The following is a 27,158-nucleotide window of genomic DNA, read 5'->3' as shown; positions in this document are numbered from 1 at the left end:
AGAATGTGAGTGGGGATTGGATAGCGAAATGAATGAGTTAGTCTGGCTGTAGGCCAGTTAAGCTTTCTGCCGTATTTGTTCCCTACAATGTTAGGGAAAACTAGCTAAGGGGAGCTCTGGCAGTATCTAAATGAATAGCAATTGTCTGATATGAAGGGTTTCCCCACATTGATCAAAGCTAATTGCCTTCAAGACATCCTGGCCTTCCAGGCCAGGAGGCGCTTGTGTTTTGCTTTGATCACTTCCACTTTTTATACAAAAGACAAACACTGGAAAACGGATTTTTTTAAAAACTCTTATCAAATAAAAGCTAGAGACGACATCCATTCGCAAATTGGAGATATTATGATCTAGGAAGTATAAAGAAACTTCTCCATAAATGTAACCTTGTTGAGAAAGCCAAGGAAAAAAGTCTTTTGCGGACATACAGAACATGCGCACCCATTTTGCCTTTTATATAATAGACTAGAAAGGGGTACCCGGCGTTGCCCGGGTGTTTGTAGGTGTGTGAAAAAAAACAGGTGCCCGTGAAAAAAAAAAAAGCCTTGACGACGCGCAGTTGAAAAATAGTAAAATGTGAAAAAAAAAAAAAAACAGGTGCGCATTTTTGATTGCCGTGACGGCGATAGCTATTCAGCAGTTAGCATTTTGTGCGGGACAGTTTTTAATGAGGTCAATAAATCTGTTTGTTTTTAAAAACCTGCTCCCTCGTCTCGAAATGAAAGCTACTGTCTGATATGACGAAAAAAGCGTTCAGCAGTAAATGAAATCCCACAGTCAAACTGACCTCATTAAAACGAGCACCTGCTAAATCCAACTAATTAAATAAATTCAAACGTGTTTCCGTAAGCATGTCGCGGTGGGGCAATGGTTAACGTCGCACATCTTTTTTTTTTTTTTCTTTTTTTTTTCACAACTTTGCCTCAACGGTTCGGGTTCGATCCTCATGCTTACTTTTTTTTTTTTTTAACCCCCCCTAACACCCGGACAACGCCGGGTCCCCCTTGCTAGTCTTCTATAAATGTGAAAGCGAAAATGTATGTATGTATGTACGCTTTTCCTCGAGGTCCACAAAAGGCTTCTTTCAGAGAAGCGCTCGCTCGCTTCGCAACTTCTTAAAACTTTTTATATCATATTGTAATATCTCGCAGTTAACCACGGAGCTCGCCTGTCTATTTAATTTTATTGACTTTCAACCGTTAATTATTACACATTTCCCGCATCGGCACGCGTTACATTCGGTTTTTGGTATAAACAAAAAGCGAAACTCGACTCTAATCACAGGCTCAGAGCCAGTTGGTCAATGTCGACTTCGTCATATCAGACAGTAGCTGAAAGAAGCCTTTTGTGGACCTCGAGGAAAAGCGTACATACATACATTTTCGCTTTCATATTTATAGAAGACTAGCAAGGGGGACCCGGCGTTGTCCGGGTGTTGGGGGGGGTTAAAAAAAAAAAAAGTAAGCATGAGGATCGAACCCGAACCGTTGAGGCAAAGTTGTGAAAAAAAAAAAAAAAAAAATGTGCGACGTTAACCATTGCCCCACCGCGACATGTTTACGGAAACACGTTTGAATTTATTTAATTAGTTGGATTTAGCAGGTGCTCGTTTTAATGAGGTCAGTTTGACTGTGGGATTTCATTTACTGCTGAACGCTTCCCCCCCCCCCCCCCCCCCCCCCAAGATGTTATAGGAAAAAGACTAACCCACATGCGGCGAGCGACAAATATTGAATATTTATCTTCCCGAAATTGAGCAAATTAAATAGACAGGCGAGCTTCGTTGTTAACTGAGATATTACGATTTATATGTGATATAAAAAGTTTTTAAAAGTTGTGAACCGACCGATCGCTTCTCTGAAAGAAGCCTTTTGTAGACACACAGAAAAAGCGAACACACATACATACATTTTCGCTTTTATATTTATAGATAATCATGGCTTTTTCTCTTCTTCTGATGAGAATCATGGCCTAAAAGTCCTCCCCCTTCCCCTTTTTGTAACGCTTATTGATTCGATAGTGTAATAAAGTTCCTATCTATCTTTTATCTTTGTCCTTTTAACGTATTCTAATATTTGCTCTTAATTGGGTAGAGATTTTTTTATTCTGATAGTTTGTCTTATTGAAAAATTATTTTTCAGCTTAATTTTATTACTTTCTGATAATTGTGCTAAACGGAATCCACTTTCTTTTTATTTTTTTCAGACCTGAAGGAAAGGACTACTCGTTACATCGATTGATTTTGGGAACTCATACGTAAGTTGGATTCTTTTCTTGTTGCACACAATCTATTTTTAAATGATCTTTGAATGCCTATTTTTGCTTGCCCACTAACCCACTAGGTAGATTAGGGGTTGTTTTTTTTTTTTTTTTTTTTTTTTTTATTTGTTACTGTGACTATTTGCTAGCAGGTTCCCTTCAATTGGTGATTTGATTAGTACAGGTTTTGAAGATGTTCAGTCAAGAAATGTGCCCTCTTCTTCTTTTTTTTTTTTTTTTTTTTTTTTTTTTTTTTTTTCTCTCTCTCTCTCTCTCGCTCCCTAAGCGTGATTCCATTGGTTTTTACCAGTCTAATATTTCTTAGAATAGATTGAACTTGGTGCCTTTTTCTTTTCTCTTAACTAATGATAATCTAGGGGTTTTTTCTTGTTTTTGTCATGTTGGCTGCATTTGTCTGTGTGCCATAACTGGTGTCACTAAATAGTGACTGCCTTCTGCTATTTTGTTAGCTCTTTTTGCCTATGCATAATAGACTGCAAATTATGGTGGCTTTTATCCAAACTTAACTTTTCATAAAACTTTTTGCTGCTTGTCCAAAATTCCCTCTATATTAAGACATAAAAATAAAGAAAAATTCCGGTCATATGTATCCATAACTGAAGAATATTATATTCCAAAAATCATGTAAATTGATCAAATAGTTTGTTTTTTTTTGTTTTTTTTTAATAAAGGAAATCCAATTTTATAGCTAACCAAGAGGCAATGCCATCTTGAAACTAGTCTCAAGAAACAAGGGAGATAATTCAGTAATGAAAACATAACAATTTTGTTATAATACCCATAAATTCTCAATAATCACTTAAAAATTATCTTTTTTTATAAAAATAATACTACTTGATCAATTTAAGTGATTTTTAGAATGCAACATTTTCTTTCCATTACAGGTACATACAGAATTTTGAACAAGCAGCAATCTTTCACCCTCTTATTCACATCAAGTATTAAAAAATTAAAAAAAAAAAAAAAATCAGTATTAACACTTTTTATTTGTAATCTAAATGAATTGAATTTTAGACGTTTAGATGTATTTTTGTTATCTGTTTATACTACTGATGCTCATCATCCATACTATTTTATGCTCTTCCCCTCACTTTCCCCTAATGGACTGCTCCATCTTGCATTCTTTCAAAATACTAACTTTTTGTAGATTACAAAAGTTATCAAAAAGTAAATGTTCAATTTTACGTCTTATTCTGATTTTAACCCTGCATAAAAATATCATTTTAGTCTTGTATGAAACTAATATTCTCTATATTTTAACAATAACTTAAAGGAGAAAATATTCTTTTATTTAGATCTAATTTACTTTTAAAATTGTTCCTACCTCCCCTTTGAATTGCTTGTGGGCACATCTTCATCTCTATTTCTTTCTCCATTTTTATCTTTCAAAATCCTGTTTGAAATATCAGATCCTCGTTTCTCTAGGAATTAAAAAAAAATGGTGGTGGGTACTTTTAAATGTTTACTTTTTGATGGGTTTTTATGCAATTTGACAATATAGCTAGATTTTTTTTTTCTTAACATGATGTTGAAGCAAGGTTACACATAAAAAAGAGGAACCAAGATTGGGATTTCATCAACACATTTGAGCAAAATTAACCATGCCTTTTTGCTCTCTGTATAAATTTGTTCAAGCAGAGATTTATTTAATCCAAACAAATAAGGATATTATTTTTTTATTTATTTTTTTTTAATTTATTTTTTTAATTATAAAAGAAATCAACAGTGAAAATCTTAGGACTAATAAACGTGCTACTCCATTCTATAGGCAAGTCATGTTCAATGATAAATCTTTGAATTGAAACCGGATGGATCGAAAGTACTATTATATCATTTTGATCATCTTGGCTCTGACCTGATGCTTCGGATTCATTAATGTCATTCAACAAAATATTTAATTGTCAAACACTGATATTTTATAAAAAAAGAGTTTTAAGAAATAATTTGTGAAAAAACAGCTGTTATAAAATGAAAAAAAGCAAAACAATATTGTTATAATTGTGAAAAAAAAAACAAAAAAAATATTGTTATAATATTGTAAAAACAAAAACAATATTGTTATAATTGTGAGTCCAATGCAGATGACGATGGAAGTTATTTCTCCTTTTCTGTGATGTTCTCTGTTCAGATAGTGTGAAATGTAAACATTTATATAATCAACTTTTTGATTTACTTTTAACTTTCACTGTGTCATCTACCATTTTTATTCTGGCATAACTTTGCTAGTTGGTTTTCTTCATTTCTTTTCCAGCAATTTTTTTTTTCTTACTGATAAAAAGAACTCCTTGTTGGACCAAAGAAATCCTACACAATACAGTTCTACCCAATTCATTCTATTTGTCCAACACAGAAAACTCTGGAGGAATGAATGAAGCTCCCTCGTGTACTCCTAACTTTTAAACTTCTTTCAATCTCGTTTATTTCTGTAATTTTTCAAATCTCTCTTACTCTCTCTTTAACTGCTGAGACAAAATTAAGACTATCATTGAATTATTTTTTAAGAAATTATTTGATCTTTATGTAGAGATTTGTTTTTGATTGCACCCTTCCATACAAATATAGTATATAGCTTATATATAAATATGTGGTGACTATTTTAACTTTGTAAATTTGGGGTTTTATAAATCTGTATAATTGAATAAATTGGAAATATTAAATTTAAAGAATTAAAGATTTGATTTAACAGATATTTAAAATGATATTTTGTTGATGCATTTGTTAGATTTTTTTTAAATTTATAAAAGAAACTGCATTTAAAAATAAATGAAACTTTGAGAAATGTTACAACTTTGCAAAGTGTTGCCATGATACCCGTACAGATTACTGATTTTCATACAAATCTATTTGTTTTTCTCCAGTAATTATTTTCATTTTATTTGCATGTTGGCAACAGTAATCTCTGGTAAATGGATTGAATGATGTTGAGATAAGAAACTAATCAATTTCAGTTTTATTTCATTTTAAGATAAAAATCATTGGTACAGGTTTGTATTTGCATCAGATTTTTAATATTTTTTAATAAACATAGACTTTGTTATTTACTATTTCCATTGCATTTTCACAAATTGTCCGTTCATTAGAATTGGTAACAATTGCTAATGATGCGCTGATAGGAAGAAGGAAAAAGGTGCCATCAAAAATAAAAGTGCATAATTTTGATTTATTCATATGTATTAGTTGTACTTTGAAAGTATTGATAATTGTCTATAATTACCACTAATCTATGTTCTTGAATTATTTTTAATTTCTAACATATATGCATTATGTAGATGCTGTTCTATGAAAAATAATTTATTTTTCGTATTCAAGTAAGAAATAACTGCTTTGTGTGGTGGAATTATACAAATGGCATTCTCTTAGTTATTTTGGCATAGATTTGTAAAACGTTTGAACAGAGGTGAGTCGCTGTTTTCAAAGATAAGAACCATTTCAAATATTCCTATCTTTACCCCTCCCCATCTCTCCCAGTTATCATTCATCAATATCAATTTTTTTTTTTTTTTTTTTTTTTTTTTTTTTTTTTTTTTTTTTTTTTTCAAAATGTATATCTATTGGATAATAGAGAAGCCCAATTTTACCTATGTATCTTTGATTTTTATACAAATGAAAGGAATTCATTCGCAGATTTTTTTTTTTTTTTTTTTTTTTTTTTTTTTTTACACAAGTTTTTTTTTTTTTTTTTTTTTTTTTTTTTTTTTTCAAGTGATAAATCCCATGTCATTTTTTTTTTTTTTTTTTTTTTACCTTTTTATTTTGTTAACTCCAGCTCCTCGTCTCCCGATTCGAACAACTCTCGGATGTGAGCAGTTTCATTTCCTGCCTGTTTTATTTTTATTTTATTTACTGACACAATAACTTCAGCTCCTCCTCACTTGCATGTTTTTTTTTTGTTTTTGTTTTTTTCTTGTAATAGTGGTGGCTTTTGACTAACAAACCAGCCAATGACTTTGACTCCCCCCCCCCCCCCCCCATTCCCACTTTCAGTCTTTGGAACAAACTCTCTCCCTTCAATTATGCAAAGCCCTCAGTTGCCTCTTTTTAAAGGCCTATCTATTTTAGTGAGCTCATAATCATCATTGGACATTCTCTCATACATATAATTATCCCTGTTAAAACATTGGATTTTTCATTTGTTTCAAATAACTAGCTCGAACCATTTTATTTTTAATTTGCTCCTACCTAACAGTTTAAATTTATCAGTTATGTGGATAAAAAGGATTTTGGTAGATGATTTTTATATGTAAAGCGTATTGAATATTAAACGTTTAAACCATTCATTTACATCTACATGACCTCTTTCATGGCATCACGACCTCCATTTAATGGAGGTCTTTTTATTATTGTACTGTAGTGCTGTAATTTAAGCATTTTAGACTGCCATGCGATAGTTTTGATTTGGTTGCATATAAATTGTTTTTGATTTTTTTTTTTTTTTAAGATCCACAAAACTTATGTATGAAATTAAAATTCTTGATCATGCTCACATTATACACACACACACACACACACACACACACACACAAGTAGAGCCTTTTTATTGCTTTCCTACCCTTTTTCTCCTTTTGGATACTTGATACAAAACCTTTTCTCTAAACTTCTTTGACTCACTTGAAACCTTTTCATAAAGTTGGTACATGTAACATGATTAAATTCTAATAAAAATGTAATTATCTTCAAACAAAATAGAAAAAAATCTTCCCATTACCCCTTTAACATTTCTTTATAAATTACGCTAAACCCCTTTAATAACTTTCATCTGCCTGGATTTTCTTTATTTCAGCAGCTGTAGGTGGCATTCTGACAATCTGGACAGGTACTAGTCTTTTACTCTACAACTTTTAATGTATGGCTTGTAGGCATTTTATTATAATTGCCAAAAAAATTACATTTTTCAGTTGGCTCCTTCGTATTATGTATAAAACTTCATCAAAGTTCTTGTACTTTTTATTTAAATCTGAAATCCCTTCCTTTTACTTAGTTATATTTTTATTTTATTTGGGTTCTTTCCCCCCCCCCCCTCTTATTTGTCATTTTTTAGTTTTTTTTTTTAATTTGTTTGTACTTAAGTAGAACCTGTCCTAATTTAAAAAATAAAATTTTGTACATATAAACTAAAATTAAAATTGCAGAAATTCTGATAATTGTAAAAATAATTCCAGACTGAAAAAAATTAGCTGGCAATATTTTGAGTACTTCATTATTTCAGAATTTTTTTTTTTTTTTCTTTCTGGCTGAAAAATATTCTCAATTTTGTTAACCCAAATCTTTTCAATTTTAAGTTTTCCTAAAATGTATTAAGGAGTCCAAATTTGATCGGATATTTTGACATGAACAAACTGGCAATATCTTTGTTAGTGTGGGATTATTTTATCCTAGTTTCTATGTTTACAATTATAATTTCTAATTGTGTAGACGACAGCTTGGATTATGCACAATACTTAAATAACCAATGAAACTGTACCTGTCCAAATTATCAGAGTTAAAAAGAAATTGTCGTTTGACAGCTTTAATTAGAAAAATCATGTACAATAAAAATAAAGTTGTAGTTCAAGAAGGGCCTGTTGCTTTGTTCCCAAGTCTTGGGGAGTTGCAGTCATTGGTGGATACCTATTTTTTCTTTCTTTCTTTTCTTAACGCTAGAAACCATTGCATTGGCTTTTTGTGTTTGTGCATAATATGTTGCCTGCTGCTTTCTAGTTCTACAAAGCTCTTCCTCGTTTAACTAGGCTTCTTTTCCTTTCCCACCTCTCTGGCCCCTTGTCCCTTTTCTCTCCATCTTCTGTGTTCTAAAGATTTGCAACTAGATTTCATAAACTTGATTCTAATTTCATAAACAGATGAATATTCGACTGTACATAACCAAAAAATGTTATTTTAATCTTTCTAATAGTCTTATTCCAATTCTCCAGTGATCATGAAGCGATATTGAAACACAGAATCAGGCTGGGTTGGGCAGCTTTCCAAAAACCAGCATCATTCTAAAATTAAAATGGCTACCAATAACTGTTAAAGTAAAAATTTAATTTGTGTCCACTCAATAGTTTTATATGGCCTTGACTGTATAACATAGACTAAACAACTAGCCAATTGCAGTGAGGTGTTTCAAGATCATGTAACACGTTTCGTTACGGGACTTCGCCTGATTGAATAAAACAAAATATTCACCCTCCGTCAAACTCCTTCGTTACCCCCCCCCCCTCTACTTGATAAAATCAAAAATAAAAAAACTCTTTTTGGCCATGTCAAACGATCAGCCACTGGCCTGCCAAAGTTATGCTTTGAGGTTATGTTAGAAGGCAAAAGAAGCAGAGAGGAAAGCCAAGGAGAAGGTGGAGAGGAAATGTTTTTGATTGGACATCTTTCAACAGTTTGGTGTTCATCAACCAACTTGCCTTGGATCAGAAGGAATGATGAAAAAATAAATCACATGGGTTCGCAATCCACACCAAGCAGAAAATACAACTTCTGCTGATCCAATTGTCAAAACTATTAAAAAAAACTTGTGACAATTTAGTGTATTTGTTCATTAAGGAATTCAACATTTCCTGAATTGAATTCATATGAAATTTATTTCTATTTATTTTAATTTGGATTGTGTGCATTAACACTTGACGACTTAACTCTTTTACATATAATTAAATATAAATAAAATTCTGAGGTGGAAAGATGACTGTTTAATATCATATTTAGCATCATATTTTCTATTATGATTGTATAAACATAGATGTAATTATGAATACTTCTGTTTTGGGGGAGCAAAATGATATTAGAACCAAGTTGGACAGTTTTTAAATTTTTATTTAAAAATAAATAAGATTCGTATTTTATATTTTGTAAAACATTTATCTTTAGAAACTATTTTTAGTTTTAGTTTTTTATGAATGCATAAAGTTAAAAAGATTGGGAAGTGATTTGCATATTTATGATTTATTTATATTTTACTTGTCCAATTTTTTTTTTACTCTCTTTGGACTTTTTAATATTTTTTTTAAATATCTCTTATAAAAACTGTTTGACTGGTAATTACATTTTTACCTGGTTAAAAATTGCATGAAAAATACTATTGATGTTGTGAAAATGTATTTCTGCTGCCTTTACTTCTCATATATCATGCACACACACACACATCCATAGACAGCTGTTTTCTCTACAACTCATACAACGACTAGATGTAGCGAGTGTATTCACACTAATTAAATCAATAAAGCAGATGTACACTTAGAGAAGGCTGATTTTTGTATGATTATAATTAAATTTTATTCTCAAATTTGTTCCATGTTTAAAAGAAAGGAAAACAAAAAAAACCTCTCCCCCTCTTCCAGTTTCGGACAAATGTCCATCCACTACATAAATGCTTAACTAACAATCTAACATAAAAATAATTTTGTTTTTTATTTCAATGATTTTGTTCCAAATTATAAACATTCAACTACTTAACTTTTAATTTCACTAATGTATTGTAACTAAAATGAATCCAGGCAAAGAAAATTTTAAGGAAATTTTTTCAGGCTTGTTGAGTTTTAGTGCTGTGCAAAGTTACTATTTGCTCTCTAATTATCAATCTGGGTTGGTTAATGTTAATTCTTCCGCTCTTCTGGATTATATCATGTCAGATGAAGAAAGTTGATGAATTGATCTGTGCAAAAATTAACGGACCAATAAGGGGCTAGAAATCCCCAGCCAATGAGAGAAAAAAAGTGACAGATGTCCATCAATACCGGTTTGACCTTAACCTTTGCACACACTTATATAGCCTTTGTAAACAAATATAAAATAACTGACTTATTTCTATTTTTGTCAACAATATTTATTTTTTATTTAGTTATATGAATTTGATAAAATCATTTAAATCTAACCTTTTTATGGCAGATCTTTTATTTTTTAAATAAGAAAAAAAAATTTCATTTTGAAAGGAACCAGCTCTCCAAAATGAGGCACTCTTGATTAGTATGAAAAAGAAGAAAAAAATAGTTTGATTTTTGGTAGGTGTCTTTATTTTTAAATAAAAAACAAAGGAATTAGATGATTTACAAAACATTTTGTGAGGATTTTCCCTACATTAAAAATCAGTTTAAGAATTTAAGACGCTGACCTTTTCTGTTCAGTCAATGAGAGGGAAATTCTTAAAAACCAAGGCAATTTTTATGCATAATAAAATAAGATCTGTAAGCAACAGGTATAATAAACAAGCAAAATTTAGAGAAAAACATTTATTTACAAATTTGTTTTTCATTTTTCATATAGATGAAGTGTAGTATCAACATATACTATACTTTGATCCTAGCCAAAAGTTTATGGACAGTTTTAAAAAATATTTTCCGCATGTGTTTTTAATACAATTCTTTTTTTTTTTTTAATATTGACTTTAGCAACAATAAATTATATTTTTCAAATAATTTTAGAATATAAATTTCGATTTAATCTCATGATACTCAATGCTCGGTTTGTAGATCTCTTACATTTCTGTGAAGGAATTCCTGTGGCATGAAAGGCACTCGCAAAATAACTTTTTCAAGTTATTGTGGTACCATTTCTGCACAACATCCATTTATTTAAATGTGTTTTGTTTCAATATGTTTTGTTCCTTACGTTAAAAACTTATTAAATTTTGCCTTTGTATAGAGGCAACCAAATAGTTAATTTTTTTAATAAAAGTTTTTTTTATTTCACTTGTTTATACTTGTTGCTTACAGGTAATATTTTATGCATAAAAATTGTCTCAATCAAGGATTTCCTTTTCACAGACAGGAAAATCAGCTTGTTTTATTCTCGATTCTTACATCGGTTTTTACTGTAGGAAAATCCTGTTCCCCGCAAAATGTTTTGTGAATTTTTATTTATTTATTTTTTTAATTCATATTAATCCAGAGTGCTTCATTTTAGGGGGCTTCTTCCTTCCAAAATGGAACACTGTAGATTTGAACAGTGTTTTTCCTTATTTAAAAAATACAATGCCTGCCATTAAAATGTTTTTTTATATATATGAAAAACAACACACTCTACATAAAAAGTAGATATTGTTGGTGAAAATCTGAACAAGCCAGTTATTTTATATTTTTGCAGAGGTTAAGGTTAAACCTGTGTTGACCAAAATCTATCCTTTTTGTTTCTCTCATCAACTGGGGTCTTTTACTCTTCTTGATCTACATTAACAACCAGTGAGTATACAAAAATTTGCTGCAGCAATATCTTTTGTTCTTGTTTCTTTTAATTAAGTATTTTTGTAGCAAAATTTTGCTTCAATTGTCACATTTTGCTCAGCATTTGGTCCTTATTCATGTCCCTCTGCAAATGACGGTTGAAAGAGGTTTTGGTGTATTTGACTTGATTCACTGGGTTTTTTATTTATTTTTTTCATGAGTTGGTCGACGTTATTAAAATATCCTAACATGTTCCATTCACTGCCAATTTCATCTAAAATAGGTTTATCTGCTTATCCGTTTTCATGCTACATTTTAGTTGATGTACAATTTCTTTAAGTCTTCTGCCTGCCTTACTTAACCTTGGTTAGGAATTGGTTAGTTAATGATGTGGCCTCTTTTTGCATCCTGTCTATCTTAGTTTTATTTTTTTGCTTGTCCACTGAGAATAATCCTAACCATGCAACCAATTCTGATTGTGTCATTTCTTCAATCATAACTGACCAAATTTTTTAAGGGCCTCATTATATAATACCTATACCTTTTCCAGTTCAAAATGGGAATAGTCCAGTTCAAAATGGAAAAATTATAAGTATAAATATAAAAAATATTTTATAAATTAGCAATAAAATTTAACATTTTATAATATATTAAAAAAAAATTCAAGTCATTTATTAGAACACATCTTTTAATGCTTCTGCTGCAGGAATTTTAGATTGAATTCCAGCTATAAAATGAGTGCATACTTCTGGTGTAACCCTTCCCAATTCTTCCTCAATTAATGAAGTCAAAGTTCTTGCCCTTTGTTCAGTAATTGACTAGCCATCTCTTCTCTCCATTGCAAGAATACTCACAAATTTTTGTAGCTAATTCCTGCTTGATGTAAGCTTTGATTAAAGATCATACTTGTTCAATTGGATTAAACATGGGACTGTATCGTCCCAACCTAAGCACTTAACATCCTAAAAATTCTTCTTCACTAAAGACTTCAATATTTGAGTGACATGGGGCATTGTCAACAACCATCAGAACTGGACCCCTATAATGTCTCTTTGCAGATCTCAAACATTCTCGCATCCAAGATGTGCGCTTTCCTTTTGAAAAGATCCTCTTTGAATTTCATGGTACACGATGGGGACTAATATATCCAACAACGTGAATATTGGCAACATGAGTACTGGCTGAAACTACGTTACATCGCTCTACCCTTTAAAAAAACGCTCATCTCTCCTGGAAATATGAACATGAAAGTTTGTTTCATCCATAAATAAAATGGGTTTTCCAATTGATTAGTAATTCAATAATTTTGAACAAAATAAATGTTTATTTTTATTCCTTACAGCTTTAAGCGGATAAGTCATCATATCTAGATGCTTCGCTACTGTAGATTTGAACAATTTAAACCCAAACTGGGCTTCAATCCTTTTAATGTGATCCTAGGATTTCCATCCACTAGTGTTTGAATAAAATCCAAATGCACCTGTTTGACCATATAATTTCTAGGCCCTCCTCTTGTATCAGATTGATTTTCCGCTAGGGCTTTTCAATTTTCATCCATCTCATATGCCTCCAAGATATGTGTTTTCGCACTTCTCCTGTTATTGCGGTTTTCAGTTGACCTAACCATTAGGATAAAAAAAATGAACAAATCAATACCTTGTTGTAGCACCAAAGATATTTATAAATTTGAATTTTTTATTTTAAATTTCGCATTTTGAACTGGAAAAGGTATAGATCAATTTACCTGATGCTGCTCGGAAATCTAGTTACTTACACTCCCAGTTCTTGTTTTTTATCCTTTATTTTAAAAGATAAGCTATATAAAGTTATAAGTAAAAAAGAAGAAAAAAACTGATGAAAGCAATTTTCCCCCCCAAAATATGTAATATGAAATAGCTGAGAAAAATTTCTCTTCCAACCACGGAGAGAACCGAAATTAAATTAAATTAAAGGTGATCCTCTAAGTGATAAGTGAACAATAAAAATTGGAAATTAAAAATCATTTAATTTTCTGATTTTTAATTTTTTTTTTTTTTTTTTTTTTTTTTTTTCTTCTTCGATCCGATGTATTTCATTCATAAATTACTTGCACTTTAATTTTCCATCCTTTTTTATCATTTGTGTATTTTTTTTTTTTTTTTTTTTCTTTGTGGATTCATACTCTCAACTCATTTTCTGGCCTTCTTCAAGTGGTTAATCATGACTGGATAGGAATGCTGTCTTGTAACTCTATTCCCAATAATTACTGCTTTCCATAGTTGTTGTCTTATCTCGTTTTTTGGCCAACTAATCCATCATGGTTAACTATCTTAAAAAAGTCAGGATAATCAAAACATGATGAAATCTCAACTATGAAGATGAGGATAGCAGTCCGCCAAGAAATGAATGCACAAATTATGAAACATAATTCTAAAGGATTAAAAAAAAATATAAAAAATTCTTTTATTAGATATTTTCAGCTAACAATTTCACAACATATATTAGAGGAAGAGATGCGCTATACATGTTTATTAGAACAAGTAAAATAAAACTTGGCAATGTGTAAAAGGTTGGTTGACATATATAAATAGTAAATTTATTGAAGTCTTATGAGAAAATTAAAACGTTGGCTTCTTCGTAAGCTGGAACCATAAAAAATATATTTTTTGGCGGTGAAATTTAGAAAAACTGATTTCTCATCTATGTAATTGTTATTTTGAATGTCGTTTGTTTTGGGTTTTAACTGAAGCATTCCCAATGTGATCTTTGTAGTGGCGGATAATGGGGTGAAAATAAAGATGTGAAAAACTTCCAAGGCCTTTTAATCATATGTATAGAGATCATTTTTAATTATAATACATCACAGCAAACTATAGATGTAACCATTTTCAAAACTTTTGTGAATAACTATAAAAAAAATAAAATCTGTTTTTCTTATACTTTAATAATGTTCTTGTAAAGAAGTATTATTGGCTTTTGTATAAAAATAAAAAAATAAAAATAAATTTTAAAATCACGAGTTGACAGTAATCAATACATTATTTGACGATAAAGTGTAATATAAAAAAATTAGTTATTAAATCTTTGTATTTTTTATGGTTGAATCTTGATAAAAATAACAAAAACAAACTTATAATTTCTGAAAGCACTTGAAATGATTTTATATACAGCCTTTGTTCATAGGACTATACTTGTCAGAAATGGGAGAAATCCTTATTTATCTTTATAAGCTGATTAAGATATCTTGTCCCATGTGGATTTGTTTTACTGTTGGTTTTAACAAATTTCTTTTTCTGCATGTGAAAAGAAAACTAAAATCCTTTTTGTACTAATCTACAACCTTTTTTGTTTATTTCGTCTGCTGCCTTGAATATTTTTGTATTTTGATGTTTGTTCATGTTTTATACGCCTTCATTTGCTAAATGTGTTTAGTAGTACCAAATTTTGTCGTACTATTTGAACTCATAAAACTTATCTAGTTCTTGCAAAGAATTTTAGCCATCTTTTATTTATTTTTTTCTTACCCTGGATTGTTGTAGATGTAACATTTAATTGTTAGACAAAAATTTGGTACTTGTTCAGTTTAATCAAGACATTAAAAAATTAAAATATCGAGGGGGGGGGGAGTATATTGTACGTATCCGTTATGGAATGAAGTTCTCTGAAAAAAGTTTCACTTAATTTCATCAAGTAGTTTTGTTTTTGTTTTTTACAGTGAAAAACAATTTGATACTGAGCAAAAGGTTCGATGATTTTTTAATTTTTTTTTTTTAGGAAGAAAAGCTAGTATTAAAGATGGGGAGAGAATGTCGGCACTTTAAACTTAGTTATCTCCCCCGTGGCGTCTTCAAAAAAATTCAAAGATGGTTAACCTTTGACGCACTGTCATAAAAACGTTTTGTTTTTTTTTTTTTTTTCCGCTGTAAAAAAAAAAAATACTCTATCAAATTAAGTGAATTGTGATTTTTTTTTTTTTTTCCCCCCCCTTTTAGATCTTCAAAAGGGTTATGTACAGTATAACCTTTTTCGATATTTTCTTTTTTTATGTCTTGATTAAACTGTACAAGTAGCAACAATTTTATTTATTCTTTTAATTTTATACATTAATTTTCTTTTGAAGAGATAATTTGATAAAAAAAATTTTTTTATAATTATATAATTATACTTTCTTTTAAAAAAAAAAAAGATAAGCATTTTGTCTAGCAATGTTTTGTTTTCAGTTAAATTGTAAATTTAAATTATTTCAAATCTTTGGATATGTAATTGAATCTTACAAACACTGAATATTCAAAAGAAATTCTTATATTTTTGTGTACATTTTAGATTTTTTTAAGAAATAATTATGAAAAATTTGTAATTGTTTTATTTGTTTTTTTTGTCAACTAAAATTGTTTTACTATTCTTCCAGATCGGATGAACAAAATCATCTGCTTATTGCGAGTGTCCAATTGCCGAATGATAATGCTCAATTTGATGCTTCTCATTATGATAGTGAGAAGGGAGGTAAGCAATCGCACTTTTTCTTTCCCATTCAATTTTTTTTTTTTTTTTTTTTTCCCCCCTTTCTTCTCTTTTATACTTTGAACTTTTTTTTTTCTATACAGAATTTGGTGGCTTTGGTTCAGTCAGTGGAAAAATTGAGATTGAAATAAAGATTAATCATGAGGGAGAAGTAAACAGGGCCCGCTATATGCCTCAAAATCCGTGTATTATTGCAACAAAGACACCGTCCAGTGATGTACTGGTCTTCGACTACACCAAGCATCCATCAAAACCAGGTAAGACTAGGATGAAGTGAATTTTTTACTGATTTCTCCCCTTCGATTTGATATTTTTCCGTTTCTATCATCAACCATTGTATAAACTGAATAATTTTTGCTGTGCAGTTTCACTTAATTTTAATGATATTCAAATGAGTTTTGAAAAGTCTTAGAAAACTGAAATTAACCCACTTTAATTTAAATTCTCAATATAAAAGATGTGACACTGAACAAAAATTTTTACTTTGTGAATGTTGTCTCGATTTCTAAAAGTGATTTAGGGTATTTTTGCATTGCTGAATCAGGAAATAGCATTCGTTTCTCTCCATCGGGTTAGGTTTGTGTGCTGATTTGGAGGAAAAAAAAAAAAAAAGACTTTAACAAAATTCATTACATTTTTGTGGCATTATGAGCTCATTTGTGTTAATATACAACATCCTAAGTAAGGTTTTTAAGAAGAAAAAAAATGTTTGCCCAACGATATATATTGGCTACCGATGAAAACCTTGATTGCTGTAAACTATCCTGGACATTGATAACGGTAAGTAAACGTAAATTGCATGTTGCATCACCATTGTTCAACTTCCGTTTCTTCAAACTCCTGGAATGCTTAGTAGCAGGGAGGTCTCTCTTCAGAGTCTAACAGTAGCCAGCCATCATGACTGCATTCCAGTGACCCTGATACCTGGTCTCCATTTCTTTCATGTCCTGATGGAATCTCTTCCCCTGCTCATCACTCGCCCAGGTTCTCAAGAAACCGGTCATATGTGAAAATAAGTAGTGCATCTTGACGCTCATTTTGCAGCCCAGCTTCCTGAAAGCAATCAGCATGTTGTTGACAAGTTCTGCGTAATTTCTGGCTTTATTGTTGCCAAGAAAGTTTTTCACTACCAGAACAAATGCCTTCCACGCTTCCAGTTCCACTTTATTGAGTTTTTGAAGTCTGAATCTCTAATGAGCTTACGGATCTGAGGACTGTCAATGATGCCAGCTTTCAACTTTTCCATGGTTAATCCTGAAAAAGCCTGGCACAAGTAAGTGAAGCAGTCACGATATGAATCGAGAGGCTTGGAAAACTGCTTGATCAAGTCGAGCTAAATGTGCAACGGAGGGAAGAGTATTTTGTCTCTGCCTACCAAAGGGTCATTGATGACCTTTCTTTGCAAGGCACCAGTTTCTCTCGCATAGGCCAGTTCTTCATGTAATGCTGAGCACTGTCCCTACTATCCCACATGCACAGGAAACCTAGATACTTGGTAAAGCCAGACTGTCGTCCCAACAAAATGTTCACCATCAACACTAATAAACCAATTATGCTGATCAAAACCAATTTTCTCCAGCACATGCTTCACCGCTTTATACTTTCAGTGTAATTGAGTGAGCGATGGGTACAGAGGCAAACTTGCTGCTGCTGTGTAACAAAATACATTTCAGTGATCGCTTGTTGCTGTTAATGAACAGTCTTCAATCTTTGGGTTCATACTGTGGTACCCCCAGCTTGAGCAGCAGCTGTGCAATATCTGCACAGTACACCAAGTCCCTTTCATCAGATTTTTGCCTTCAATCTGGATGCTAACAGTTCGGCAGAGTTCTTTGATAAACTGAGATTGTAAACTAGATCATTGGATGTGGAGCATCATCTTCAGAAACCACTTCTTCCTCCAGTCCTTTAAAACTGGAGATATCTTCATCACTAATGTCTGGAAGTTCTCTGAAGATGGACACTGAAATTTCATCACAATGAACTATAGGACGATGTGCTGATTTGAGCCTGCCCCAGTTCTTTCTGTTGATCCCAGTCAAATCAACAGCGCAGAAGTAGCAGTCGATGATATGGTTTGTTGGCTCTCTCCAAACCATGGGAATTCCAAAGTTCAGACTCCGCTTGCCATTGGTCGACCCACGCAGAGTTTTGGTGCATGCCTTGCACACCATCTGTTGCACCCAAACTTTATCCTGGTCACCAGGTTTAATAGCAAAATAAACATGGTAAGCATGCCTTATGAAACTTGTAACTTGTTTCTTATAAGGAGCAATGGTGTAGTTTCCACATATGTAGCAAAACATGTCGACCTTATTTATGCACAATCTTCTGAATGAAGCCATCTCCTTCACCGGCAAATATAACAAAAATAGGTACACAGAAGATAAGAATACACACAAAAAGCAAAAGCATCAATGAACATGTTGCCATGATATTAAACAAACAGGATTGCCAAATTTCACATGCAACAAATTAAAATTTAAAAATAAAAATAAAAATTAATTAGCCAGAAGATAAAACACTTAAAAGTTAACCCAGTCCATAAGTAAAAAAACGTATTTCACACAGTATTTTACCTCCACCAACTTCTAAAATGATCCACACAGGCGTACATGTGAACAAAAAAGCATAAAAAAACATGTGGCCATATCTCAAAAACTTGACCTGACTGAGCCAATGTGATTTCTGGATTCAGCACATCAGATTCACCCTAAATCAGCTGGAAAAAAGCAGACAACAAATTTTTTGTTAACCAGTGCTATTTTTCAAATATTGATTTTTTTTTTTTTTTTTTTTTTTTTTTTTTTTTTTTTTTTTTTTTTTTTTTTTTTTAATTATTATTGTTTCCCACCCACAACCATTTAAAAGTAAAAATGTTAAAATTTTTGTAACAGATCCAAGTGGTGAGTGTAATCCTGAGCTACGATTAAAAGGCCATCAGAAAGAAGGGTGAGCTGCTATTATTTTACTATCTGAAAATTTTTTTTAACAAAATTTACCTACATTGAAACATTAAAATAATAATTTTATCAAACAATTCATTGCTATGTTGAGCATAATTTATTTTACTTTTTATTTTCACCATAAAACAGTAAACCAAAGTTTTTAATTACTTTTATTCTTTCTTAGTTATGGCTTGTCATGGAATCCCAACTTGAATGGACATTTGCTTAGTGCTTCTGATGATCATGTAAATATTTTATTTTTATTTTATTATTTTTATTGTATTTTAATTTTATGTTATTTTTTTTTATTATTTTATTTTTTTTTTATTTATTTATTTATTTTTTTGCAACATTTGAAAAATCTGAAATGTTCCTCAGTTAACCTATTTTTTCTTTATTTCCAACAGACCATCTGTTTGTGGGACATTAATACAACTCCAAAAGAAGGTCGCGTTATTGATGCTCACACAGTGTTTACTGGACATACTTCTGTTGTGGAAGTAAGTTTTTCTTTTCTTGCTTACTTTTCACCAAGTTTACATCAAATTATTAAACAAGACATTTGAGAAAACTAAACTGATTCCCTCTCTCTCTCTAGGATGTGGCTTGGCACCTTCTTCATGAGAGCTTATTTGGGTCGGTTGCTGATGATCAAAAACTTATGATGTGAGTAATCTGATATTTTTCTTGTACGTCATTCAACCAAGGCACGATCGGAGGAAGTGTCATGGGAATATTAAATTCCCAACCGGTCTTCGGTCGCATGTACATCCCAATCAAGGGAGGTGACGATGTTGAGTTTTTTATACTTTTGTCAAGTTTACAAGATCCTTGTGTTTCCAACTGGTACTTATCAGGCTCAGCATTGCTCAACTTTGGTGATCTAAGGAGAACCAGTGTGTCAATGTGATTATACTGTAGTTGTTGCTTCTACCTTTATATTTTTTACTTATGTGTGGTCACTATTTTCTGTTTTTCTAACTAAATCCTTTTTGCGTTTCTATTTTCTTGTCTAGATGGGATACAAGATCAAATAATACTAGCAAACCTAGTCACACTGTTGACGCGCATACTGCCGAGGTGAACTGCTTATCTTTTAATCCCTACAGTGAATTTATTCTTGCCACTGGATCAGCTGATAAGGTAAGGTTCTGCCCTTTTCAAGTATTTAGCTGGAAAGGGGATTTGTACACAGTGTTTATATTTTGAGGGGAAATAAATGAGCAAATTTGCAAAGAAATTGAAATTAACTTGGGAGAAGTATTTTATAATGAATGACAAGTGGCCCATTTTCTTTAAGATGAGACTTTTACACATTGAATTGAAATGGTTATCTGAGGTTACTTTAATGCTTAGTATTAAAGAAACTTTGGCATAAAAGAATGGAACTTATTCAAATGATTCTGAAAAGAATATTAAAAAGAAAATTATCCAGTACATCTTGTCGGTTTTGTTCAAGTAAATGAAAGATAATACTAATGGAATAAGTAATTATTAGACCTGATTAAGATTGAAAAAAAAAACACGGACTTAAAAGTTGTTTATAACGTCAAATTGACTAGAAATATTTAATCTGTTATGTTCTGTAGAAAATAATTTTTTTGACTTGTTTGAACTTGTTTTGTCTTTTTTCAGACTGTTGCTCTTTGGGATTTAAGAAACCTGAAATTGAAGTTACATTCATTTGAATCGCACAAAGATGAAATCTTTCAAGTGAGTTTAGATTATTTTTTTTTTCTTCTAATATTGCAAATTAATTGATTTGAATTTATTTTTTATTTTATTTATTTATTTTTTCGCAGGTTCAATGGTCGCCTCACAATGAGACAATCTTGGCCTCCAGTGGTACAGACCGGAGATTGCACATTTGGGATCTTAGGTGCGTTATAAAATAATTACTTCTCAATTACTAGCATTTCAGCCCGGCGTTGCCCGGGTGTTTGGAGGTGGTATGTTGAGCAAAAAAAAAAAGTGGTAGTAGGAAGGCAGGCTCGAATCCGTACCGCAAAGGAGGAAGAGAACGGGGAAAAAACTGACGTCTTTGCTGAAACAACCATCACCGAACCAGAAGTGATGTAAGTTTTAATTAAGGCTAGACAATCGAAAGGAGAGGATGACTTTTGAAAATATTGGCGAAAAAAGCCGATAAATAAATTGGATGCAATATATAGTAATGATTTAAAAAAATATTTTAGAAAAAAGACTCGTACGCCACCATCTGAGAATCAAAACCAAAACATTCAGCTCACGGTTTATTTTGCCTCTGCTGTCAATGACTGGCCTATGAAAACATGTTTACTTCAAGGCTAAAAATTAAAACATAAACCAATAGCTACTACCTTATGCATTCGTAATGCCGGCGTTCAACTTTCACCTGGCAAATTTCATTTTTAAATTTTCACACTTTTGCACCGATTTTTCCCGGCTAAAACCCAAATATAAAGTTTCGCATGGATTCAAATACCTTATATATGAAGTTTCATGTTTGTAGACCAAAAACTCTAGTAGTTTGGTAGGCAAAATTTGTTAAACAAAAATATATACGTATACATAAATATATATGAAAACAATTTTGTGTTTACTATAAACTTTTTACACAAATATTACGCAAGTATAAATCATGTAGAATATTTGTATGAATATAATTACACATAATAGTTAACTAAAGATGATTATCCCATTAGAAAACCGAAGCAACTAATAGGGAATTAATTAAAATGAATGTTTAAAAGAATATGCAAATTAGCTAGATCTTTTTCTAGTGACTGCAATTCCACAACCCATATATAAGAAAATTGTATTTTCTTTTTAAATAAATAGTAAAGAGGGTTTTTAATATGAATATCAATGTACACAAAAGAAAAAACGAATTTATAGGAGTATAGATTTCTTAGAGTAGGAGGAAAAAAGAATTCATAATTTCTGTGCTGTTAAAAAAAATTTCACTTTTTACTTCATAGCAAAATTGGTGAAGAACAATCAGCCGAGGATGCAGAAGACGGACCTCCTGAATTATTGGTAAAGAAACGTTCATATTTACAAAATAATTTCCAGTTGTTCTCACAAGTTTAACTAAAACGTTTTTGTGACTTTGGCCTTATTTAGGTATCTTGTGTCAAATCCTGTGAAACAAACTTGACCCTTTATTGAGTGCATTTCAGTGAACTAGTTGCATCATCTGTCTACCTGTGCTGAGGATTTAACTCTGAACCTCAAGATACCTGAATACTTTGAAAGTTTCAAGTGAATTTTCTAGACTACTAATCTACTAGCAGATTGCTCACTGTTGCCTGGTTATAAAATATACTTAAATATATTTTAATTTATTATTATAGAGCCAATACTCTATTGGGTATTTATTTTATAGCCAATACATAGTGATTTCAGAAGTTATTAAAAAATGACCTGGGTGCCATCAACTAGAATTGCAACCAAAACATGTTCAAGCTTTAGTCATTACCATCTGGCTTAAATCCTTATTTATACTTATAAATGTATATTTGCGCACGCATACAAAACCTTTTAAGTCGACTTGCTTGTATCAAGTTCTAATTATTTTCAATTTTCACCCTTTAGCAGCTATTTTTACCGGCTAAAGATCAAATTAAATTTATTCCACAGATCCAAATCTCCTATACATCCTGTTTCAAGTCTGTAAACCAAAAATTGACAGTTTGGTAGAGACCGTTCCTCGGACAGCAGACGATTACTTTTATCTCTATAATAATAAAGTAGACAATTATTTCCATCTATAAAAAGACAGGAAAAGAGATGCCACACATTACATTCAACATGGCTGCCACATTTTACTCTTTCAAAACAATGAGGCCATTAGTTATCACAATTTATTACAGACCATGTATTCTAACAGAATTAGAAAAACTTTCATAACACTTTCATTCTATAACTTTTGTTTACATGTGCAACATTAATAATCAAACAAACACAAGAGGACACATTTGTTTTAATCTGTTGTGTACAATTTTTTTTAACATAAACTAACATTCTTAAGATTTCTTTTTATCATTAGCAGAGCTAGTTCTTAAAATTACCTTGGTCTAGAAGGATTTATCATTTATTGAAATGGTTACAGAATTGATTAAAATATTTCTTTATAAACACTTTTATTCATTAGTTTTCTTTTTCTTTTTTTTCTTTTTTTTTCTGTTATACACATTTTTAAATGTGTATAACAGAAAAAGAAAAAAAGAAGAAAACTAACTAACTAACATGATTTTTAACGTTTCTTTTTATTGATGGGAGCCTCAATTCTTTACTTCATAAAATAAAACAAACATAGCTCAGTCACTGATAATGTGCCAGATAATCATAGTTTAATTGGACGGGTGGTGATCTTTTTAACAAATCTCTTCTGGCTTTACGCCATCTTTCCACCAGGCAGTGCCAGTACACAGGTCCTGCTAGTATATATAGTTTCTCTTGTAAATGTTTCCATTTTTAATTCATCTCTACACTTGGTTTCCTCAGCATCATCTTGGACCTCTATTGTTCCTAATATTTATTAATGACCTCCCCGACAAAATTGCCTCCGAGATGGGTATATATCCTGATGACACCACACTCTATAATAGGCATGACAGGAAAACAAATAAACACATAACTAAAGAAATGGCAAAAACACTAGAGGATGACCTCCAATCTGTAGTGGAATGAGGACAACAATGGATGGTCACATTCAATGCTGCCAAGACTAAACTGGTTTCCTTCAATAATTACAAGAAACCTTCTCTGCCACCAATAGCAATGGCCAGTGACTCCCTGTCTGAGAGTACATCTTTCAAACTGCTTGGCCTAACGTTCACAGGAAACATGAGTTGGAACAATTATATTGAAAACATTGCCAGGGCCGCTGCAAAGAAGGTAGGCTCTCTATCGTGCTAGAAAACTACTGACACCTGAAAGTATCCTGTACCTCTATAAGGCCACCATTCACCCATGTATGGAGTATTGTTGTCACATTTGGGCTGGTGCATCTGCTACTAGTCTCTCACTCCTAGACAAGGTTCAAAAGAGTCGCAAATCTGATAGGCCCTGAACTGAAATCTAAGCTTCAGCCTCTGTCCCATCGACAAAACGTTGTATCCCTCTGCCTGTTCTACAAGTATTTTAATGGTGAATGCTCTGACGAACTGCAGACACTTGTGCCCCCACGACGTGAACACCCTCGACAAACCCGACAGGCAGTTAAATCCCACCCCCACACAGTAGAGATCCCTAGATGTAAAAGATCTTTCTACTCCAGTAGTTTCTTCCCCAGAACCGCTAGACTCTGGAATTCCATTCCAGGTCCCTCTTCCCCAACTGTACTGACATGCAGAAGTTCAAGTGTAACGTGAACCGACATCTTGCTGCCCAAATCCCAACATAGTGCCCCAGTAGCTGCTGCCCTTGATAGTAGCCCCATACACTACAGTGGCAATGTGCCTTGTTTGGGCCGAAAATGTAATAAAAAAAAATTTTTTTTAAATCTCTTCATCTCATAGAATTCTATTCATACACAACAATAACTTTGACTTTTCTCTCAAGTTATTGGTTTCTAATGTTCATCTAATTTTGTGGAAGGAAGCATATCTTGCTCATGTACACTTTTCTACAACGACATGGAGTGTGATATCTATTGTACGTATCTGCATTTTCTTTTTTTCTTCTCTCTCTCTCTCTCTCTCTCTATCTCTCTCTCTATCTCTCTCTATCTCTCTCTCTCTATCTCTATCTCTCTCTCTCTCTCTCTCCTATCAATAATTTTATGCAAAACATGGTCTTCAAACTGCTGACTCACTTGAATACCATTCTGATGTGAGGACACTATTTTTTTTCTTTTATGGAAACTTTTTCTGTTTCCTCTTGTTACCAGTGTAGTTGTTACATCATGATCATTTCTTAGTGCTATTGACATCGCTATGTGTTTTCTTTGCTTGTTATAAATTAGTCACTCTGATTCAGCCTGTATGCCTGCTGGAAAATTGATTGTTACTGTGCATGTAGACTTCATGATAATAGTAAATCAATTGCAGTGATTTTTAAGATGCAAACTTTTTGTTGAACATGTATACAAAGCAGGCTTTCAAGCCATTCTCTAAATCTGATTTCCATTGAATTGTGGCTAAAACAATACAATCTTAAGAAATTGTGAAGGCAGTGGTGAAAGAAGACTGTCATTTTGCTATAAAAATAAAACCTTTTTATTAAAACGTTTGAGATTGTAATTTATCAATGATCATTTTTTATTAAAAATGAACTTATTAATATAATAAACCTGTTCATTTTTGTTTCTTACATTGTAAAATTTGATGTTTTTTTTGCAATTGTGATTATCCAACTTTTAAAAAAATTTTATTTTAGTTCATTCACGGTGGGCATACAGCTAAAATATCTGACTTTTCTTGGAATCCAAATGAACCATGGGTTATTTGTTCAGTGTCTGAAGATAACATCATGCAAGTTTGGCAAATGGTAAATATTGACTTTTTTTTTTTTCTGCTGCATCTCTGCTCTCTAAAAACTCTCTCACTATTCACAACAAATTTCTAATGTTTTGTGTTTATAGGCTGAGAATATTTATAACGATGAGGAGCCTGAAACCCCAGCCGGAGAATTGGAGACAACCAGACCATGAAACCTCCATTCATCAACCTTGCACAATATGATCAAAATCTCGTCAGACCAAATCATTTCTAGAAGATCCATCCACCCAGCATTGATACCCTAACCAGACTCTTCTTACCCGACGGTGCTGCAACAGACCAAGATACCCAATCTACTTTTGCATTTGTTGCTTTATAAGTTGGTATTTGAACACCTGACTCTTCACTTCCATATCCTCTCTCTTTCTCTAATCCATGTTTGCATGTCAAGCAATTCTGCGTCTCGTTCTCCTCTTCATGTAAATAAAACACCAACAATAAAAACAAAACAATGTACAAGAAAAAAAACTCACTATTTTTCTTTTATTTCCCATGTGAATAGTATCTATTATTTTAGTTTGTGTTTGGAGTACAAAATTGAGGAAAACAACTGCTTCGGTTTCATAATTATTGGCTAATAAATATTGTAAACCAATGCTTGGATTAATAAAACTTTGATTATTGGATTATTATTTCTTATTATTATCTAATCCAATGTCTCTTGTTAATACAGCTCCTGAAAAATATGTTCAGTTAAGATTTGCTTTTTTGTAAAGCGGAAAGAAAACTTTCTACATTGCTTGCCATGCATTATGTGCAAGAGGCTAAAAAAAGTTTAATTTTTGAGTTGCTGGACATTTTTTTTTTCATATGAGAAAATTTCAATTCTAGGAGTATTTTTAATACTGATTTCAAATCTGAAGAGATCTCCAGGCTAAATATGAGCACTACTTTAGAAAAAGAGATAATACGGGGTGTCATTTACAGAAAAAGTCCATTTTCATGGTTCACTTTAACAAATTTAAGTGTATCAACAAGAAGCTGATATGTCTATTCTCTTATATGATGTGTTTATTTATTAAATTAGGAATTTTCAGCAAATAAAATAATTTGTGTAAAACCATATCAACAAAAACATTACTTTCTATTATGGTATCAGTTTCTCAAATTGCAAACATCCTCATAAAACACTGCAATTTATATTCATTTGATAAAAAACATGAAAAGCATTTGTTTCCAAATCTTGTGCCTTTCAAGTTATAGATGGAAGAACTGTTTTCAAATATTTCTGGTGATTGAATGACTTCATTTTGGACAGCCATTTACTTTTTGATGTAATTTTGTCACACATGCACATTAACTGATATATTTAATGCTTAGATTAGCTTTGACTTATTACCATGTTCATATATATATATATATATATATATATATATGTTTTTTTTTTTTTGTTGTTTTTTTTTTTTTAGTTGCAAAATTATGAAGTAATCTATAAATATAAAAGCGAAAATGTGTGTGCGTTTTTGTGTATGTCCAAAAAAGGTTTCTTTCCGAGAACCGATTGGTCGCTTCACAACTTAAAACTTTTTATACCGCGCCTAAATGATAATATTTACGAGTTAACAACCGGGGTCGCCTGTCTATTTAATTTGCCCGACTTTGAAAAGATATTCAACAATTTTTGATCGCTGCATGTGCATTAAGCTTTTTCATATAATAATAAAAGCGAAACTGAGCTTAAGACATCATTCCTGGTGCGATTGCCGGGAACGTCCAAAAGCAATCAGCTTTGATCAATGTGGAGTTTCTCCTTATATCAGACAATTGCTATTCAATTTGGACAATCCTCTTGTTATGGGGAGCTG

The 27,158-nt window shown here is 31.8% G+C and overlaps 1 protein-coding gene across 4 annotated transcripts in view; it reads left to right on the top strand.

The window, feature by feature from the left end:
• The window catches only part of LOC145285779 (histone-binding protein RBBP4), a 46,267-nt gene extending 20,288 nt beyond the window's left edge, over positions 1-25,979 (top strand). Inside the window, exons 3-16 of one of the 4 annotated variants that reach the window (XM_080134146.1) lie at positions 2,206-2,256; positions 7,064-7,093; positions 15,808-15,902; positions 16,004-16,177; positions 18,818-18,872; positions 19,053-19,113; positions 19,276-19,368; positions 19,467-19,534; positions 19,885-20,011; positions 20,504-20,581; positions 20,671-20,747; positions 21,829-21,886; positions 25,232-25,342; positions 25,437-25,979. In XM_080134146.1, the coding sequence (XP_079990272.1) occupies positions 2,206-2,256; positions 7,064-7,093; positions 15,808-15,902; positions 16,004-16,177; positions 18,818-18,872; positions 19,053-19,113; positions 19,276-19,368; positions 19,467-19,534; positions 19,885-20,011; positions 20,504-20,581; positions 20,671-20,747; positions 21,829-21,886; positions 25,232-25,342; positions 25,437-25,505 (1,147 nt within the window). In that variant the 3' untranslated portion in view covers positions 25,506-25,979. Of the gene's footprint in view, positions 1-2,205; positions 2,257-6,046; positions 6,080-7,060; positions 7,094-15,807; positions 15,903-16,003; positions 16,178-18,817; positions 18,873-19,052; positions 19,114-19,275; positions 19,369-19,466; positions 19,535-19,884; positions 20,012-20,503; positions 20,582-20,670; positions 20,748-21,828; positions 21,887-25,231; positions 25,343-25,436 lie in introns of all 4 variants that reach the window. The other 3 variants (XM_080134145.1, XM_080134144.1, XM_080134147.1) reach the window with 3 other exon arrangements.
• The last annotated feature ends 1,179 nt before the right edge of the window (positions 25,980-27,158 follow it).

The sequence above is a fragment of the Euprymna scolopes genome, chromosome 10, assembly GCF_053919585.1.
Source record: "Euprymna scolopes isolate OS-2025 chromosome 10, ASM5391958v1, whole genome shotgun sequence".
NCBI lineage: Eukaryota > Metazoa > Mollusca > Cephalopoda > Sepiida > Sepiolidae > Euprymna > Euprymna scolopes.
The sequence above is the reverse complement of the archived record's forward strand: the minus strand, read 5'-3'. Positions and strand labels throughout refer to the sequence as shown.